The sequence below is a fragment of the Kogia breviceps genome, chromosome 17, assembly GCF_026419965.1.
Source record: "Kogia breviceps isolate mKogBre1 chromosome 17, mKogBre1 haplotype 1, whole genome shotgun sequence".
Classification (NCBI taxonomy): domain Eukaryota; kingdom Metazoa; phylum Chordata; class Mammalia; order Artiodactyla; family Physeteridae; genus Kogia; species Kogia breviceps.
In genome coordinates, this window is record NC_081326.1 from 35,069,955 (window position 1) to 35,088,083 (window position 18,129).

At 37.0% G+C, this 18,129-nt stretch overlaps 1 protein-coding gene across 2 annotated transcripts in view; it reads left to right on the plus strand.

Moving 5' to 3' along the window:
• The window catches only part of SLC26A7 (solute carrier family 26 member 7), a 177,658-nt gene that overhangs the window by 111,237 nt on the left and 48,292 nt on the right, over positions 1 to 18,129 (plus strand). For both annotated transcript variants that reach the window (XM_059043462.2, XM_059043463.2), the window contains exons 7-10: positions 2,047 to 2,194; positions 4,453 to 4,566; positions 12,512 to 12,589; positions 13,768 to 13,863. In XM_059043462.2, the coding sequence (XP_058899445.1) occupies positions 2,047 to 2,194; positions 4,453 to 4,566; positions 12,512 to 12,589; positions 13,768 to 13,863 (436 nt within the window). The remainder of the gene's footprint in view (positions 1 to 2,046; positions 2,195 to 4,452; positions 4,567 to 12,511; positions 12,590 to 13,767; positions 13,864 to 18,129) is intronic.

Genomic DNA, 18,129 nt, shown 5'->3' on the forward strand with positions numbered 1-18,129 from the left:
AAGTTTGGCTTCTAACTACTTTAAAATGGAGGGACAGTAGAAAAATTCTCAGAGATTAAAAAGATAATTTAGAAAATCCAGTCTTTAGCCTTTATGCTAAAGATATAGGCTAATAGTGATTATTGGAATCACCTTGTGTTTTCTAAAGGGTTCTCTACTTTTCACCTTCAAATTTAGTTTATTGAGTTTTTTCTCTAGCTTAGTTTATCATTATTAATAATTAGGCAAGCTCTTTTTTTTTTTTTTTTTTTTTTTTTTTTTTTTTTTAGCGGTACGCGGGCCTCTCACTGTTGTGGCCTCTCCCGTTGCGGAGCACAGGCTCCAGACATGCAGGCTCAGCGGCCATGGCTCATGGGCTTAGCCGCTCCGCGGCATGTGGGATCTTCCCGGACCGAGGCATGAACCCGTGTCCCCTGCATCAGCAGGCGGACTCTCAATTACTGTGCCACCAAGGAAGCCCTACAAGCTCAATTTTTTATGAAACAAAAGTTCTTATAGTTTGAAATCGTAGCACTTTTATGTATCATATATCTTAGGGCTTTTAATGGTACAAATTAATTTGACTTGGGGATAAACTTGAGGGAGTGGTTAAAAAAATATATCATGTCTCTCCTCCACCAAGTCTAATTCTTCTTTATTTTGAGTAACCTTTCCAGACCCATTTTCTTAAAGAATCATAGAAAAAACATGGCATTGATAAGAAATGGAGCTGAGGTTGAATTCATTTTGTGATTTAGATACATTTCTCAAAATGTTTTCTCCTCTATACATTGCATTAGTGGTACTTGGTCTGGAGATTGTGGGGAGAATTAAATAAAACTGCTAATATGAAAGTGCTGAGCATTCAATTTACATGCTCAGTATTAAATCAACATGAACTATTTTACCTTTTTCTTCTACTTTTGCCCCTGAGGGTTTTTTTTTTTTTTAAAGAGGGGAAGTAAGTGTCACAAAGCATCATCAGGGATAAATAAACAATGATACTGGGCTCAAGTGGTTTTCAAAAAGACAATAAGAAAATGACTGTGTATTAGTTGGAAGAAATATTTTAAACAGTTATTTAAAACTGAGAAACAGCTAACTGTGGTCCTGTATTTTGCAACAGAGTGTAGCTGGAGACATTTTTCTTAACATGTGATACATAGAGTCAAAAAAAAATTCAACTGAATACATTTAGAGGTCTTATTGACTTTGTTCAACAATTCCTTAATTGAACAGCAACCCATCTAGCAAATCAAAAGGAGCCCTGAAGAGCTTTACAAAATGAAAGGCTTTTATAGTCAGAAAGGGAAGGGCAGGAAAAGGAAGTTTCTAGCAAACAGTGGATTGTTTCAGGCAAAGTCACTTTCCTATGTGGGACAGAAGGGCAAATTACCTCGCTAGTGCTGACCAGGTAATTCTAGATTGACTGGCTAAGGTTACATTCCTGGGAAATGCTGAAACTGCAGTTAAATTAGGTATTAATTGTTGGTTTGCTTACATGGGGCTTAGCACAAGTGACTCCATTGTGGGCCTGTTGTCTCCTTTTTAACAATAGTTAAGTGTACTGTGAAAGAATCATGTTAAAAAAACATAATTAAGATTATAAACTCAATGGAAAATTTAAGGATTAGCTCAAGAATCATAGCTCACAGTAAACTAGTGTTTGCATACAGCACTGCAGTATTCAAGGCATGAAATACAGTTTCTAATGCCAGCCAAATAAAAGTTTAGGAAGATTCAATGAAGAATGCTCCATATTTACTTTTGTTCTGACATAGGAAATTTTTGTTTAGTCACATTTTCTGTGCTATAACCTGAATTCTCTGGGAGTGAATGCCAATTAGATGCACGGAGCTGTCCTTGTGGTGTTCTTTGTGATTTTGCTTTTCTGCTAAATAATGTTGAAAACAAAAGGCTTCTAAGGGCAAGGTTGCTTGGTTTTCTCAGGGATATTTCATGTATTCTATGTAAACTTCAGAGTCCTTGCCATAGTTGAATTCACTGCAAGTTGTTACAGAAATAACATGAAAGTTGATGAGTTCAATATGGTCTTTCTTTCAACAGAATTCCTCCACCTAGAGCTCCCCCAATGAACATCCTCTCTGCAGTAATCACTGAAGCTTTTGGAGTGGCACTTGTAGGCTATGTGGCCTCACTGGCTCTTGCTCAAGGATCTGCCAAAAAATTCAAATATTCAGTTGATGACAACCAGGTGGAGTATGCCCCAACCCCTCTCCACACCTCTCCATAGCTATTGTATCACTGTACAGTATACTCCCAGATCCTGAAAATGTTGAACTTATGAAAAATACAACTTTCCTAAGTGTATAACACAAATGGGTAGAAGAAAACAAAAGAAAATATCTAAGTCATTCATAGAAAGGTGAAAATCTGACTTTCTTGAATTGGTTATAGTACACCCTTTTTAGAGAGGGGCATCTTAATGATTTGGTTTTAGGAGAGAATCTAAATATATTTATCATTGCATGCTGACTTAAAAATTTTGGATTTCAAAATACAAAGAACACTAATATTACCCTTCTTAGTAAAAAACTAAAGGTTGCAAGGGTTTATTCTTAGAATACCAAAGGATGAAGATTTTATTGAGCTTGTTTCTGAATCTACCTCTGCTAGTGTCTTGTCTCAAGCCCTGTGGCCCTACATTTCTGCACAGGTCTGCAGAGATAGCTATGGAATAGTGGTTAGAATGCCAAAGTACCTATATCTAAATCTCACTCTGAAATTGTTTCTGTGCCCCAGTTTTGTCATCTGTAAAAAAGCAGATTTATTCATTCAACAGATGTGTATTGAACCCTACTATTTACCAGGTACTGGTCTAGGAACAAGGGATACAATGGTATATAATGCAGACCATGTCTTTCCTCATCTCAAACCTCCCAGTGGCTTCCCATAGTACTCAGATTAAAAGCCTATTATCAAGGCTTACAAGGCCATACCTGACCTTGTCACCATCCCTTTTCCTCTATGATCTCATATTTATTTTATAGTTCTAGCCACACTTACTGCCTTGTTTTTCCTTGAGTTCACTAATCATGTTTCTAGCTCAGGACATTTGTACTTGCTGTCCCCATTTCCAGGAATTTTGTACCCTCAGGTAACTGCATGCCTCCTTTATTCAAATGTTCCCTTCTCAGGGAGTCCTTCCTTGGTAAACTAAAATCCTAAATTCCCAAATTTTCCATTCCCTTCTCTGTATTACTTTCCATATTTATCTTGTTTATTGTCAGCATTCCCTCACTAGAACTCCAGTCTGTGAGAGCAGGGATTTTTGTTTGTATTATTTACTGGCAACAGCAGAAGCAGAAAAACATTAGGAGGCTTTTGCAATAATCCAAATGACACTTGAAGACTTGGACCAGGATATAGCAGTGAAGGAGATGAGAAAGGGACAAATTCTGCATTGGGACAAATTCTGTGGACACCATCTGGGAAAAGGGGTAGTCAAGACTATCTCTAAAGCTTTTGGCCCAAGCAACTGGAGCTTGAGACAGGGAAGGATGTGGGAGAACCAGGGTGGGAATATATAGAGCACAGTCTGATTAGGTAAGTTTGAGATACCTGTTAACCATCCAAATGAAAATGCTGAGTGGCAGGTTGGGTATGTTAATCTGAAGTTCAGAAGAGTGGTCTAGGCTGGAGATATAAATTTGGGGGCTGTCAATGTGTATTTGAGTAGCTAAGATTAGAGAGGGAAGTGGTCCAATATCTGTGATTGGTTAGTTGAGAAGGAACCACAAAGGAGACTGAGAATTGGCGGCCAGGGAGGTAGGAGAAAACCAGGAGAGTGAGAGGTCCTAGAAGGAGCCTTTAAGGAGGAGGAAGTGAGCAACTGTGTCAAATGCTAATTTTAGGCCAGGTAGGTAGGAATTAACCATTGGATTTAGCTCTGTGGAGGTCATTGGTGGAGTGATGTGAACAAAACCTTGATTCTAATGACCTGAAAGAGGAGAAATTGGCAATATATACAATAAATACCTTGTACTTCCCTATAAGGTTGTTATTGTTATAAGGATTAAACAGTGAAGTTCTTAGAACAGTTTCTGGTTCATTATAAGCACTCAATAAATGTTAGCTATTCTTAAAATAATGGTTAAATTACGACCAGTGGAGAGACCAGAAATAGAATACAGAATAAGTCTCATTCCATGACAAGTTTTACCTGTGGTCTCTAAAAGTTGATTGTGATTAAGAAATGATATATTGGGCTTCCCTGGTGGCGCAGTGGTTGGGGGTCCGCCTGCCGATGCGGGGGACACGCGTTCGTGCCCCGGTCCGGGAGGATCCCGCGTGCCGCGGAGCGGCTGGGCCCGTGAGCCGTGGCCGCTGGGCCTGCGCGTCCGGAGCCTGTGCTCCGCGGCGGGAGAGGCCACAACAGTGAGAGGCTCAAGTACCGTAAAAAAAAAAAAAAAGAAGAAGAAATGATATATTCTCCTATTATCATTCCTGTAGGAATTTTTGGCCCATGGCCTCAGCAATGTGATTCCTTCATTTTTCTTCTGCATACCAAGTGCTGCTGCCATGGGAAGGACTGCTGTCCTATATAGCACAGGAGCAAAGACACAGGTAACTTTATTTTCAGCAGGGACAAAAGAACTGATGGGCCTTTACTCTCCTTGGAGAGTGAGAAGAATGAGCTTCTCTCTAAAGTCCTGAGAATATTTTTACTTCTTCAATTTCTTAAAACTAGTATCAAGGAATTCTATCTCTTCTCTTTCTTAGGAAAGATCCTTGAGAAGCTTAATGATTCAACGAGCAGACAAAAAAATCCTGTATTAATGGCAGCTATATTGTTGTCAATCTTTGAACAAATGCTCCCTCTAGCGGTGTCTCTGATTTTACTTTTTGCTAATCTAACCAGTCAATTTGAAATTTAAAAATATTTGTTCACTTCCTTTAAATAAAATGAAAACAATTGTATGAAAAATCAGTCCTTGACAATGACATTCCTGTCTATAGACATGTACATGTATGTAAATGAATAATACGAAGTCTGTGCACATTTTGGTTTAAAGAAACAATTATGTATTTTTAGGAACTCAAATCAATTTGACATTTGAGAATGTTTTATATACTAGTTATTATGCTTGGTACTGAAAAGATGTCGATGGTAGTAATAAAGATGTTTCTGTGATGATGATGATGGTGGTGGTGTTGGTGGAAGCATATATTGAGTTATATGCATGTCATGCATTTTATGTAAATAAACTCATTTAATCTTTTAGGTACCTCTATGAAGGAGGCGTAATTATTATGCTAGGTTTCCACATGAGAAAGTTGAGGAAAAGAGGGTTAAACTAACTTATCCAAATCACAGAGCTCATAAGTGGCAGAGCTGGGATTTGAACCCAGATAGATCTACTCCAAATCTTGCATTCTTAACTACTGTTCTATACAAGAAAATTCATGTATATGTTAATTTAATAAATTAACATTAACAGCTAACCATTATAAAACAATTCACATTTATTTTAAATTGGAGTTGAAAGAGAATTATAAAACATTTTATGTGATAATTTAAACATTTATTAGGAGTTTACCTTATATTAAGTCCTTTTTGGGGGTTGTAGAAGAGTAAATTTGAAAAGGATATTGTTCTTGACATTGGGGTCAAGTGGCCAAAGGAAGATGGGTAAGTGAACATTAAAATATTGCATAAAATTAACTAATAAAATTTGATGAACATACCATGGAGCAGAGGGGAAGCAGCAACAATTTCTGAATCTATAATAATTTGACATATTATTGCCACAACTCATCATCAAAGATGTGTAATTCTCATTCAACATTGTTTTACATGACAATTTGATTTATTTTTAAACAGTTCATGATTTAAAGCATAAGTTCATCATGTGTATTGGCATAAACATTTTTGCAAACTCTCACATACTTGTAACCTAAATTTGAATGTTTAATACATAGTGTACTCAAGTATCATTCCTTACTCTGGAGACTCTTCTATCTATAAAATTCTAGGATTCTATAGTGGTTTCCACCTAGTTTCTTACAAGGATGAGTGTGTTAGATTTCCTCTCATCATTTCTGCATGGTATCTATTCATCAGACTTGAGAAGAAACAAAAGGTACCTAACAAAACACTAGTTCAGGGAAACAAAGCTTGACAGCACAGTATTTTCATGTTGTTCTGCTTGTTGAGATTGTCGCTAATCTGCTCAACAATTCCCATTAAATTGCACAGAGAAGGAATCTGATTTAATGTGCATACCCAAATCGAGGATGCTTTCCCATGGTAATCATTTTGGCATTACAGCTATTAAGTTTATGTGAAGATATTGACGATTTGAAGACGGCACTGGGCAAGCCAAGTCTTAAAAGTTTTGTTCTAAATAGGCTGTGAAACCAGTTTTCTATGTGACAAGACTTCACAGAGCAATCCCTTTAATAGCTCTGTCTCTCATAGGTACTAGACTTATACCCAGTAAGTTAATCAGAAGAATAAAACCCTTCAAATTTTAGACTAATAATAGCCAATCAAAGTAGCACTGGGAACCACCTTGCATTTGTCAATTATTTCACCAACTGACACTTTCTTGTTTAGAAACACTATTAGTATTTCTGTAGAAAGATATCTTTTAAAATACAAATGTGATCTTGTTACTTCCTCCTAGAGCTCATAAAATGTTTTGCATATGTCTTAGAATTCAGACCTTTATGTTACCAAAACTGAGTGCTTCCCCCTACAGCCTCATCTTGGACTCTTCTCCACCTCAATCTCAGCTAACCAGTCACAGCTCCTCCTTCCTCGTGGGCTCCAGTGTCTGTTCCTTTTGTCTCTGTGGCTGCTTCCTCTAAGTAAACTCCTTCCATCCTTCAGATCTCACTGACACTTTGGGGTCAACTGTGTTCTTTTCTTCAGAGACCTTAGCTCTGTATATGATTGATGTCTGCCTTCTCTTGACTTCAGCTCCTAGACAGCCCATGTCTGCTTTGGTTCACCATATCCTCAGTGTCCAGCCCAAGACTTAGCACATAGTAGGTGTTCAATAACTATGTGTGGAAAGAATTAATGAAAAATGAAAATATCTGATAATTATAAAACTACTCAATTTTGTTGATACTTTTACCAAGTCCAAGCTTGCTCTTCTCATCACATGACAGGCCAATAAATTGGGAGATGAGGTGTTGAGGCAAGGAATAGCGACTTTATTCAGAAATATGGGCATCTGAGAAGATGGCAGACTAATGGAAATATTCAATTTCTCAGATCCTCCTCTTGGTCTGGAATTTGACCAGTATTTGGGAGACATTTCATGACCAAATTTTATCCCACAGCACTGGAAGACTCATCCCAGATCAGGCAAAAATTCTTGATATGCCACTCCAGGTGCTAATTTCTGGATTAGGACCTGTTGATAATTAAAGATTCTCTGAATCCTCTGTCTTTCTAGTCTATTATGATCCAAGAAATGTTTTCCCTTATTGCTTCTTCCCATACTTAGAATCATACTATTACAATTATTCTATAAGAGTCATAAATGTGCTATTTCCTCAGGATGTTTAGCCATCATCAATTTTGTTGGAGGCCTGATTATACACTGTAAGAGACAACAATCTTATAAAATCGTATATAAGTAATGCAGGTAGTAACATTGACAAAGTCATAGTGCAGCAGGAAGACACAAAGCATAAACAATTTGGAAACAAAGAATAAGCAAAAACAATGCTTAGTATAACTGGTTGTAATCCAGTTACAATAAACCATCAAGTCCACAGGAGAGCCAGCTAGAAAAGCCAAATTCAGGCAGGATCAGGAAGAGAGAAAAAGATAAATGTTTCATCTTTGTTTACAAGGGTATACTTTATCAACTTGTTGTAGGTCATAACATAAGATAAAAGGTTTTTCTGGAAAACAAAGGTTAAGGCTAGTATATTTCCCAAAGTCATATATTTATAAATCATATTCATCAGCTCATTCAGTCCCATGTAATTAATTCCTGTTGATCTGGATGAAGTAATCAGTTCATCCAGATTTGTCATTTGTTACCCAGTCTAGTGGTATTATCTAAAGGCTATCAGAAGCATATTTGTTTTAAAAAGTTCCTTTTTATTAGCCTTCTTGAAGATGTGGCAGTTTTGCAAATCATCACCTAAGCTGCCTATGAATGACAAAAGTCTTAAAATGGCAAGGTTAAAGATCTGATTAGAATTCTTCTTGGCAAAGAAGCTTATTCAAGTTGTTGTGACATACAGCATTTTAAGATAACAACTAAAAGTATAGCATTATACCAGAACATATGCAAATTTCAGAAACTTTGTATAATTTTTAGAAAATCTATTTTAATAGCGTTTATTCATACCATATAATCTGAGGAGGATTATTGCTCATTTGACAGTGCTTTCCATGTAATTTAGCATACCAACCAATTCTAGTCAGTTTAATACATGTATATATATATATTTTTTTTCTCTGAGGTGCCTTAGGGTCACAGTTCCCTAGCCCCCCAAAAAGGAAGAAAATCCCAACCAACGCTTCGCCACAGGCAAAACCAATGCAGTAGGGAAGGATACCCTGGTGTTGTCACACACGAGTCCTGTTATCAAATCAGTCTCTCGGGGTCACAGTTCCTCAGTCACAAAAAAGGAAGATTCTGAACAAATACCCCATCAGTCCAAATGGGAAGAACCCCAACCAATGCCCCATCGGAGATAAAGCTGAATGAATGACCAAGCCTAGTTCAAAAGGGAGAATCCCAATTAACGCTCCACCACAGGTGAAACCTATGCAATAAGGAAGGCTCTCTGGGACACTCTGAAGCATCCCAAAGCTAGCTGAAGTCAAAAGAACTTTAATTAGAATTTGATAGGAAATGCATCCAAAATATCAAAAAGCTTTTTCTTAAAAAGCATTTGGTCAGATAGAATATTTAAGAACAAATACAGTTCAGTTAACGGCAAGATAGTTCACACAATATGTTATCAAAAGCAGCATTCTAAGTAAACTTGTTCTCTTAGCAGAGAGGAGCCAAGTCTGGTCCTGCACCAGTCTACTTTTAATAACAAAATCCATTTACCCAATTAAGTTTAATATAATCTCAGTCTGACCATGCATAAAACTCCTTTTTACTCAAAACATATGTCCCACTTTCCTATTATATAGTGAAAGATTTTATTATTTTTAATAGCTTTAATTACATATTTAAATTAGAGTCCCCGACTCTTAAAAACCTTAATTTTTAGTGAAAACCAAGTGACAAGTAATAGTTACCAAATCTGGGGACACTATTTTAGATAATTTTCAGAACATAATTATTCCTATAGCATTTACCTGAAAGCTCTTATCTCATTTACATTTAAAGTTTCATCCTATCAAGTTATTTTCCTTGCAACAGATGTAATAAGGTCTTATTTCATTCCTAGGTACAACAAAGTATTATGCTTAATATTAATGACTCTAAAGATATGTCTATATTAATTAGATCAACAGGCTTAAGCCACCTTCAATACCAGATATCAGTTTAATGTTGAACATTTTCTAGATCACATGAACCCAAAATTCCTTCTGGCCAGTTTTATATTCCAGAGTATTTATATAAGTGCTTAATTTTTTTTAAAGAGAAAAACTAAACAGACAAATCACACAAAGAAACATACACACACACACACACTCACAAAAGAGAAAAAAAAAAAAAAAAAAGGAAGAGAGCAATCAAACCAATAAACAAAGCCACAAATGAAAAGAAACACTAAAAACTAAAGATAAACATAAAACCCAAAATAAGTCAAACACAGAAATTAAACCCCAAGTCCACAGTTGCCCCCAAAGTCCACAGTCTCAATTTTGGGAACACTTATTGTCTATTCAGGAATTCCACAGATGCAGGGTTTACCAAGCCAATTGTGGGGATGTAATCTGCTTCTCCTGAGGCTGCATGGAGAGATTTCCCTTTCTCTTCTTTTGTCGTGCAGCTCCTGCAGTTCAGCTTTGGTTTTGGCCCTGCCTCTGCATGTAGGTAGGCTGCCCTCAGGTATCTCTTCCCCACCCAGAAAAGTCATGGTTAAAGCAGTGGCTGATTAGGGCTCTCTTGCTCACTCAGGCTGAGGAGAGGGAGGGGTACCCTAGTCACAATTGTGACGTGGGGAATGCCTGCGGTGGCAGAGGCCCGTGTGAAGTTGCAACAGCCTGAGGTGTGCTGTGTGTTCTCCCAGGGAAGTTGGCCCTGGATCATGGGACCCTGGCAGTGGTGTGCTGACAGGCTCCTGGGAAGGTGTGGGTAGTGACCTGTACTTGCACACAGGAGTCTTGGTGGCAGCGACAGCAGCAGTAGCAGTCCTTGCCCGCCTTTGGGTCCAAGATGATAGCCGCGGCTTGCGCCCATCTCTCAAGTTCACTTAGGCAGTGCCCTGACATCTGTGGGCACACAGAGCAGGAAGCCCCTCTCCTTGTGCACCCCAAAACAATGGTCTCTTGCCTCTCCAGCAGTTCCAGACTTTTTCCCAGACTCGCTCCTGGCTAGCTGTGGTGTACTAGCCCCTTTCAGGCTGTCTTCACGCAGCCAACACCAGTTCTCTCCCTGGGGTCTGACCTGCAAAGTCCAAGCCTCAGCCCCAGCCCCCACCCACTGGTTGGTACCGATCCTCTGTGTGGGAGTCTCTCCACTTTGCCCTCCACACCCTGTTGCCCTCTCCTCTGACACTCTGAAGCTCCCCCTGCCTGCCAGTGAAGGGGCTTCCTAGTGTGTGGAAACTTTTCCTGCTTCACGCCTTCCTCTCAGAGGTGCAGGTCCCATCCTGGTTCCTTTGTCTCTCTTTTTTTTTCTTCTTTCTTTTGCCCAACCCAGGTAAGTGGGGATATTCTTGCTTTTTTGGAAGTTTGAGGTCTCCTGCCAGCGTTCAGTAGGTGTTCTATAGGAGTTGTTCCACATGTAGATGTATTTTTGATGTATTTGTGGGGAGGAAGGTGATCTCCGCGTCTTAATCCTCCACCATCTTTGAAAGTCCTCCTCATGCCATTGTCCTTCGATATGAAGTGCACTTTAGCGGTTGGTGTCTTTTTCTTTCCACATATACATGGATATACTGAGTCACACAGGTATCTGAATGAATCCTGTAATCTGCCTTCTGACAACTAGCTCTCTCCAGTCTAGTGGAGTTACAGGCATAATATTTTGTTATTTAAAAATTATTATCATGTAAAATCACCAGTTAACTCCTAAATAATCCGTTCAGTGACAGTTTTGTATACTATAACTTCTTTTATGGACAATCTTTAGTTCTCTAATGACTTATTTCCCACAGAAGGACTTTTCCCCCTTTATATGCTGGGGAGTGCTGTAGATGAGTTCCACTAAATACAGAAGGAACTTGTATCAAGCTTATTTCATTTAGTTTAATGGTTTTGAGTTTCATCCATGCTGTTGTATGTATCAATAGTCTGTTCTTTTTTATTGTTGAGTAGTATTCTATTGTATGGATGTCCCAAAATTTATCTATTCACCAATTGGTGGACAATTCAGTTATTTACAGTTTTTGGTATTTGTGAATAAAACTACTATAAATATTTACATGTAAGTATTTTCATAGGTGTATGTTTTCATTTCTCTTAGGTATTTCTGGGTCATACATAACTCCATAAGAAGCTGCCAAACTGTTTTTGAAGTGGCTGTACCATATTGAATTACCACTAGTAGTGTCTGAGAACTCTAGTTGCTCTGAGTCCTTGCCAGCCCTTGCTATTGATTATTTGTTTATATATTTATTTTTAGCCAGTCTAATAGGCCTTATTTCCTTTGATTTTTCCAGAAAGATATTTTGGGTGTCTTTTTGGTCCTGTAAAAGCCCTCTTTCCTCTTGATAGGCTGACAGTTTGGCTAAATGTTTCCATTAAGACATGAGCATTTGCTTATGTGAAATTTGTTCTCCATTAAGTGGAGCATAGCTAGGAGTGAGCTGTTTTGAATTACCTTTTGTCAGCAAGTTGAGTTGGTTAGAACACAATACTAATGACTTTTCAGGATTAATAAAATTAAGTCTGTTTCACTGCAGAGACTGCTTCCTTAATCCCATATAACTGTTTCATATTAACAAAGGACTCCAATGAAGACAGTAAAGGCTTCTGTGGAAAATTTTCATCAGCACAGAAAGACCCTAAGCTGCATATTCAGTTATTACCCAAACAACTAGGAAATGAGAAGGGAGGCCAGGCTGAACAACTATAGGCTAAAGGACTTTCAGCTGAAATGTCATTTTCACTATTAAACAAACAAAAAAGCCATGCTGTGATATGTGATAAAAGTTGATGGTGTCCTATTTCTTTGTTTAGAATTGCTTTTGTGTCATCGCTCACTTAATTTGATTGCACCAGTTTGTCAGCTGTCACATTTGGGTTCCTTCAGCTACAAAATATAGATGACAGTCTATTTAATTTAACAATCATGTGCCAACATTTTGTTTCTTCTTATCAAGAGGAACAAAGAATTATCTTTTTCCCCCTATAACTTTGGAATAATAAGAAAGTTCAAACTTTCTTTTTTGTCTGTCTTGTATTTTACAGGTGGCTTGTCTAATCTCTTGCATTTTCATCCTGATAGTCATCTATGCAATAGGACCCTTGCTTTACTGGTTGCCCATGGTAAGTAGTGCTTTTTATTATTTACTTTTAAACTTTACTTTTAATGAGAATCATTGTATTTAAAAAATTTCTTTGAAGAACAACCTCAACGATCCTAAATCTGAAACCTTATGTGACATAAGTAATGGTTGAATGGAGGAAAGGTAGAAAGAGCCCACATTTGATGGGGAAGGTATGGGAGGGTACCATGGCTGTTTTCTAATTCCTAGGCTTTTGTATAAAAATTACATCATGGAATTAGATTTATTCTGTATTCATTTGGAAGGTGGAACTAAGCAGTCTCTGTTATAAGAAGTACATGCCACTCTTATTTTCTTTTTTTTTGGCTGTGCCATGTGGCATGCTGGACCTTAGTTTACTGACCAGGGATTGAACCCACACCCTCTGCAGTGGAAGCACAGAGTGTTAACCACTGGACCACCAGGGAAGTCTGTTTTAAGAAGTAGACTTTGGAAGAATTTTATAAAATTTGTACTCTTAGAAAATGTATGCTGGGCAAGAGAGTAGGCAACAAAATGCATCTAGCCACCCTTGATACATGGTTATACAAAGTGACTCAGAATATTAGTACACGTGTTTACCTTGCTTTTCAGAAGCCTGGGGCACTAAAGTGATGTGAGTAAGATCCTGGTCTTCAGAGATCCAGAGACAGTGTCAGTCCTTTCTTGTTCTAATTCTTCATTCATGTAATAAGAATAAATTACATTCATGAGAGGATCCCAATAACCAAGTTCACTTTTAAAGAGTTATAAATATATTCAGGTGAAACTAGAAAATTGATACTCAAGACAATTATAAAGAAATACATGATATAAATATTTAATTTTTGCAACAAACAGATTTCAAACAAATGGCAGTGAATAATTATTATAAAGTTAAGAGGACATTCAGCCTTATAACATTCACCCTTATAATTCACTACTTTTATTTTTCTTTATTCCTTTTTGTTTAGAATGCCATAATATGTACCCTGTGATTTTCTAGAATTGCTATTATATTCCTAAAGTACAATAATAGGTTAGTTCTAAACAAAATGAATATTACTTCAGTCTTCTAAATGGTTATTGTTTTTCTTTAGTAAGTACTTCAAAGACAAAGACATAAAAATACCATGATTCTTTTAAATTTAGATTAAAATCTTTATCTTGCATCTTCATCAACTTATTTCTTATTTGTAGTGTGTTCTTGCAAGTATTATTGTCGTGGGACTGAAGGGAATGCTAATACAGTTTCGGGATTTAAAAAAATATTGGAATGTGGATAAGATTGATTGGGTAAGTAGAAATTTGATCTAAAATTACTATCTTTGGCTTAAACACATGTTACAAAATAAGCTTTAATAGTTCCATTGGCAAAATATAGTTTTAGCCATTCGAGACTTACATTTCACAAGCTATCTTTTTTCAAACTCAATAAAAATATTAAAATGTAAAATGTCTTCATAAGAAACAGAAATGGAATTCTGTCAAATTTTGATTGATGTGTTTAAGAACTTTTAAAGAAATGCTAACTAACTTGAATGGTTTGGGGGTTCCCAGTTTCCATTATGAATTGATTCTGGAAGTGAAGTTCATCAAAGAATAGCTAGTAGAAATATGACTATTTATAACATATATGAAAAGCCAGCATTGATTGCTAAGAAATGTATGCTGCATTAATGTAGAGCAAACATATTAATAGTGACCGTATTCATTCTAAATACAAAGAGTCTCATGACTCTTTGTACATGGGTTACATTGAGAGGAGCATTATGTTGATAGGATATTGCTAGGAACAGATTAAATTATATTGAACAATGATAAAATATGAATTTTACTAACATAAATGTTTAATATACTTGTTCTAGAGAAATGTATCTATGCAAGAACATCCAAAATTCTCTCCCTCTCCTATATGGGTGAATTATTTCATGAGTAGCCTCTGTTTAGCTCTATTATGGCATTCACCATATTGAAATGCAATGATTTATGTATTCTCCCTCCTTCAGAGCCTTTGCTCTGAGAGACTTCAGGGGATTACTTATGCTGGCATGTACTTTAATAATACGCCTCTTAAAAAGAGTCATGTACCACGATGTTCATTGCAGCACTATTTACAATAGCCAGGACATGGAAGCAACCTAAATGTCCATCGACAGATGAATGGATAAAGAAGATGTGACACATATATACAATGGAATATTACTCAGCCATAAAAAGAAATGAAATTGAGTTATTTGTAGTGAGGTGGATGGACCTAGAATCTGTCATACAGAGTGAAGTAAGTCAGAAGCAGAAAAACAAATACCGTATGATAACACATATATATGGAATCTAAAAAAAAAAAAAGGTTTTGATGAACCTAGGGGTAGGACAGGAATAAAGATGCAGACATAGAGAATGGACTTGAGGACATGGGGAGGGGCAAGGGTAAGCTGGAACGAAGTGCGAGAGTAACATTGACATATATACACTACCAAATGTAAAATAGATAGTTAGTGGGAAGGAGCTGCATAACACAGGGAGATCAGCTCGGTGCTTTGTGACCACCTAGAGGGATGGGATAGGGAGGGTGGGAGGGAGAATCAAGCGGGAGGGGATATGGGGAGATATATGTATACATATAGCTGATTCACTTGTTGTACAGCAGAAGCTAACACAACATTGTAAAGCAATTATACTCCAATAAAGATGTTAAAAAAAAGATAATATTCCTCTTACATCTCAATATTACTGAGCTTCTATCAAGGTACAATAGTGGGTGCCATGTAGAATTCAGAGATGAATAAAAAAGTACTTACCTTCTTTAGACACTAATATTTGTACAGGATGCAGGCACAGAAACAGTAACTATTATATGAGGCAAGATACAACATAACCCGGAAGCAAATGAAAAATCTTAGTACTGGAGAAAAATAGAGGCTGGAACATTTAATTTGGACTGGGTTAATATAGAAGACTACAGCAGAGCTGAAATATGAACTGAGACTTGAAGGAACAGTATTTTGTAGGCAGTCCAAGAGACCAAAATTAACTAGGCTGATGGAGCATAATGACTTTTTTAAGGTGATATATGTGAGGTGGCTCATGGAAACAGAAAAATGAGAAGATGTAAACTTATTTAACAAGCTATTGATAACCCCATGATAAAGGTATTTCTAAGGAACTCATTAATCACGTAAGGGGGAGCACATTACCATAATGGACGGGGAGAGGTGTCAGGGAAGGCTTTTTCCAGGAAATGATGGATAGAACATATAGCAGGAAGGTGAAAGTAGTAACAGATGGGGTTGGAAAAGTTAAGAAAGGGTTGGACTGAGAAAGCCTGCTTATGTCCTGCAAAGATTAGACTTCGTCATGAAGGCAGTGAGGCATCACTAAAAGGAGAAATATGAATAAGATTTATGTATTAGAAAGGTCATGTAATTTGAGGAAGATGGATCGAACTGATGAAGTATGCAACAATTGGAAGCACTCCTTTAATAATTCAGGCAAATAAATAAGGAAGGACTGGACCACAACTAACAGTTGAGATTCAAGAGGAAGGAATAGAGTTGAAAAATACTAAAGCGGTTTCATTAGTTATCCCTCATCACCAATTCATCACATGAAGTGAATCAGTCTGGAGTGGCTCCTAAGTTTTCAGTTAGGAACATCACTGGAGGAAAACGATGTCATTCATTGAATTATAGAATATGGAAGCTTATTTAAATGCATTTGGTGGTTACCTTTAGTCTTTAAAAAAATTCAGTTTCACATTCCTGTGTTATTTATTTCAGTTCCTCTAGTTGTATTTTGTGTTATCACAAAGTAGTTTTCCAAGAAGGGCTCATGTGTTTTATATTCTCAGAGCTACTTCATGGTGAAAACATGTTTTCTTTTTATACTAGAAGGAAGTTTTTGGCTGAGTCTAAAATGCTTTCCCCCAGTCTTTTTTTTTTTTTTTTTTTTTGTCGGTACGCGGGCCTCTCACCGTTGTGGCCTCTCCCGGACGAGCAGGCTCAGCGGCCATGGCTCACGGGCCCAGCTGCTCCGCGGCATGTGGGATCCTTCCCAGACTGGGGCACGAACCCGTGTCCCCTGCATCGGCAGGTGGACTCTCAACCACTGCGCCACCAGGGAAACCCCCACCCCAAGGCCTTTTAAGCTTGAATTATCTTCAGACATTGAGGGATAAGGCAGAGAAATTACAGGTCAACATAATTTTTTACTCTTTAATGTGAGCTTATTTTTCTAAATGGATATCAGTGAGTTTCTTTCTTGCTCATAAAGTTTGGTAATATTGTCAATAGTTCTTGTGGTTGAACAGTTAGTATCAAATTTCTAAGAGAGTGACATATCCTTGTGATCTTAGAATAAAGAATTACACACAAAATTTTTCTTCTAATATATCTTTGAATTTTTTTTCAAATATATATGTTCTGTTTTCTTAATGAATTATGTATTTTTAATTTAATTTGTTTCTTAAAATCTGTACATTTTCCCGTGATTATTTTGGGGTGTGCATATGTGTGTTTGTGTGTGTGCATATGGCTTCTCTGGACTATTCACTGTATCTCTGATTATGTATTTCTTGTTGTGATTATCCTATTTAGTAAATTTAAAATATGGCTTTTATCTCTGTAATATTTTTGTTTCCATCCAATTTCTTTCCCAGTTTTTCTTCTTTGACTCTTCATATCTATTTTTGAGGATTTTTTCCTGAAATTTTATTGCCTAAACCTATCCTCTGTCTCTATTTTGTTACTTTATCTCTTTTTCCCATTTTTATAAATAGGTTCCTTGATTATTCCCTTATGATTATGATGCATCTTTAGTGGACATAGCTATTTGCTGAAAAATAATGTGGGGAGGGCAGGAGGTAGGAAGTGAGGTGGAGCATCCCACGACTCTGATTTAACTATGTTATCTGAAGATTTGTCCCTAGTTGAAATAAAGCCTCACAAATCACAGGCTCTCTGATGATCTGATACTAGCTGTCTCATCTACCTTCTTCACCTTGTTTCATCTCTGTCAGTCTCCTTTGGTTAGGAAGCTAGGTTGTAAGTGATACAAATGACATTTTATCTTACTGCTCTTCTTTATATAGTATCAAATAGATACCATACGGGTACCTTTCGTTCTTCTCTGGTGGTCAACTATTGTCCCTATAACTTAAAGCTCTTATCAGAAGATTATTGTATAGAATTTTTAAAATTGTGACATTCATGGAGAAATCTATAATTGATTAAACTTTGAGGATAAATTTGTTGGCTTCCAGTGTCCTTGATATTTTACAAATTTTGCAAGTCTACATTGTATTTTATAGTTAGGAGTTGTGACCATGCTCTTGTTTCATCAAAGCTGGATTTTCCTCCATATATATTCATTTTTATATTGCTTTGGGTGGAGTTTAATAGAGGGGAGTAAAGTAAAACTGATTTTAATACACTATCTAAATCTGATATCCAAATCTATACTTAGAAAGGTTATTCTGGCAGCCGTATGGCAAATGGTTTACAATGCTGATAACAAAAGCAGATAGTTAAGTAGGAGGCTGTTAGAACAGTTTAAGGGAACAAT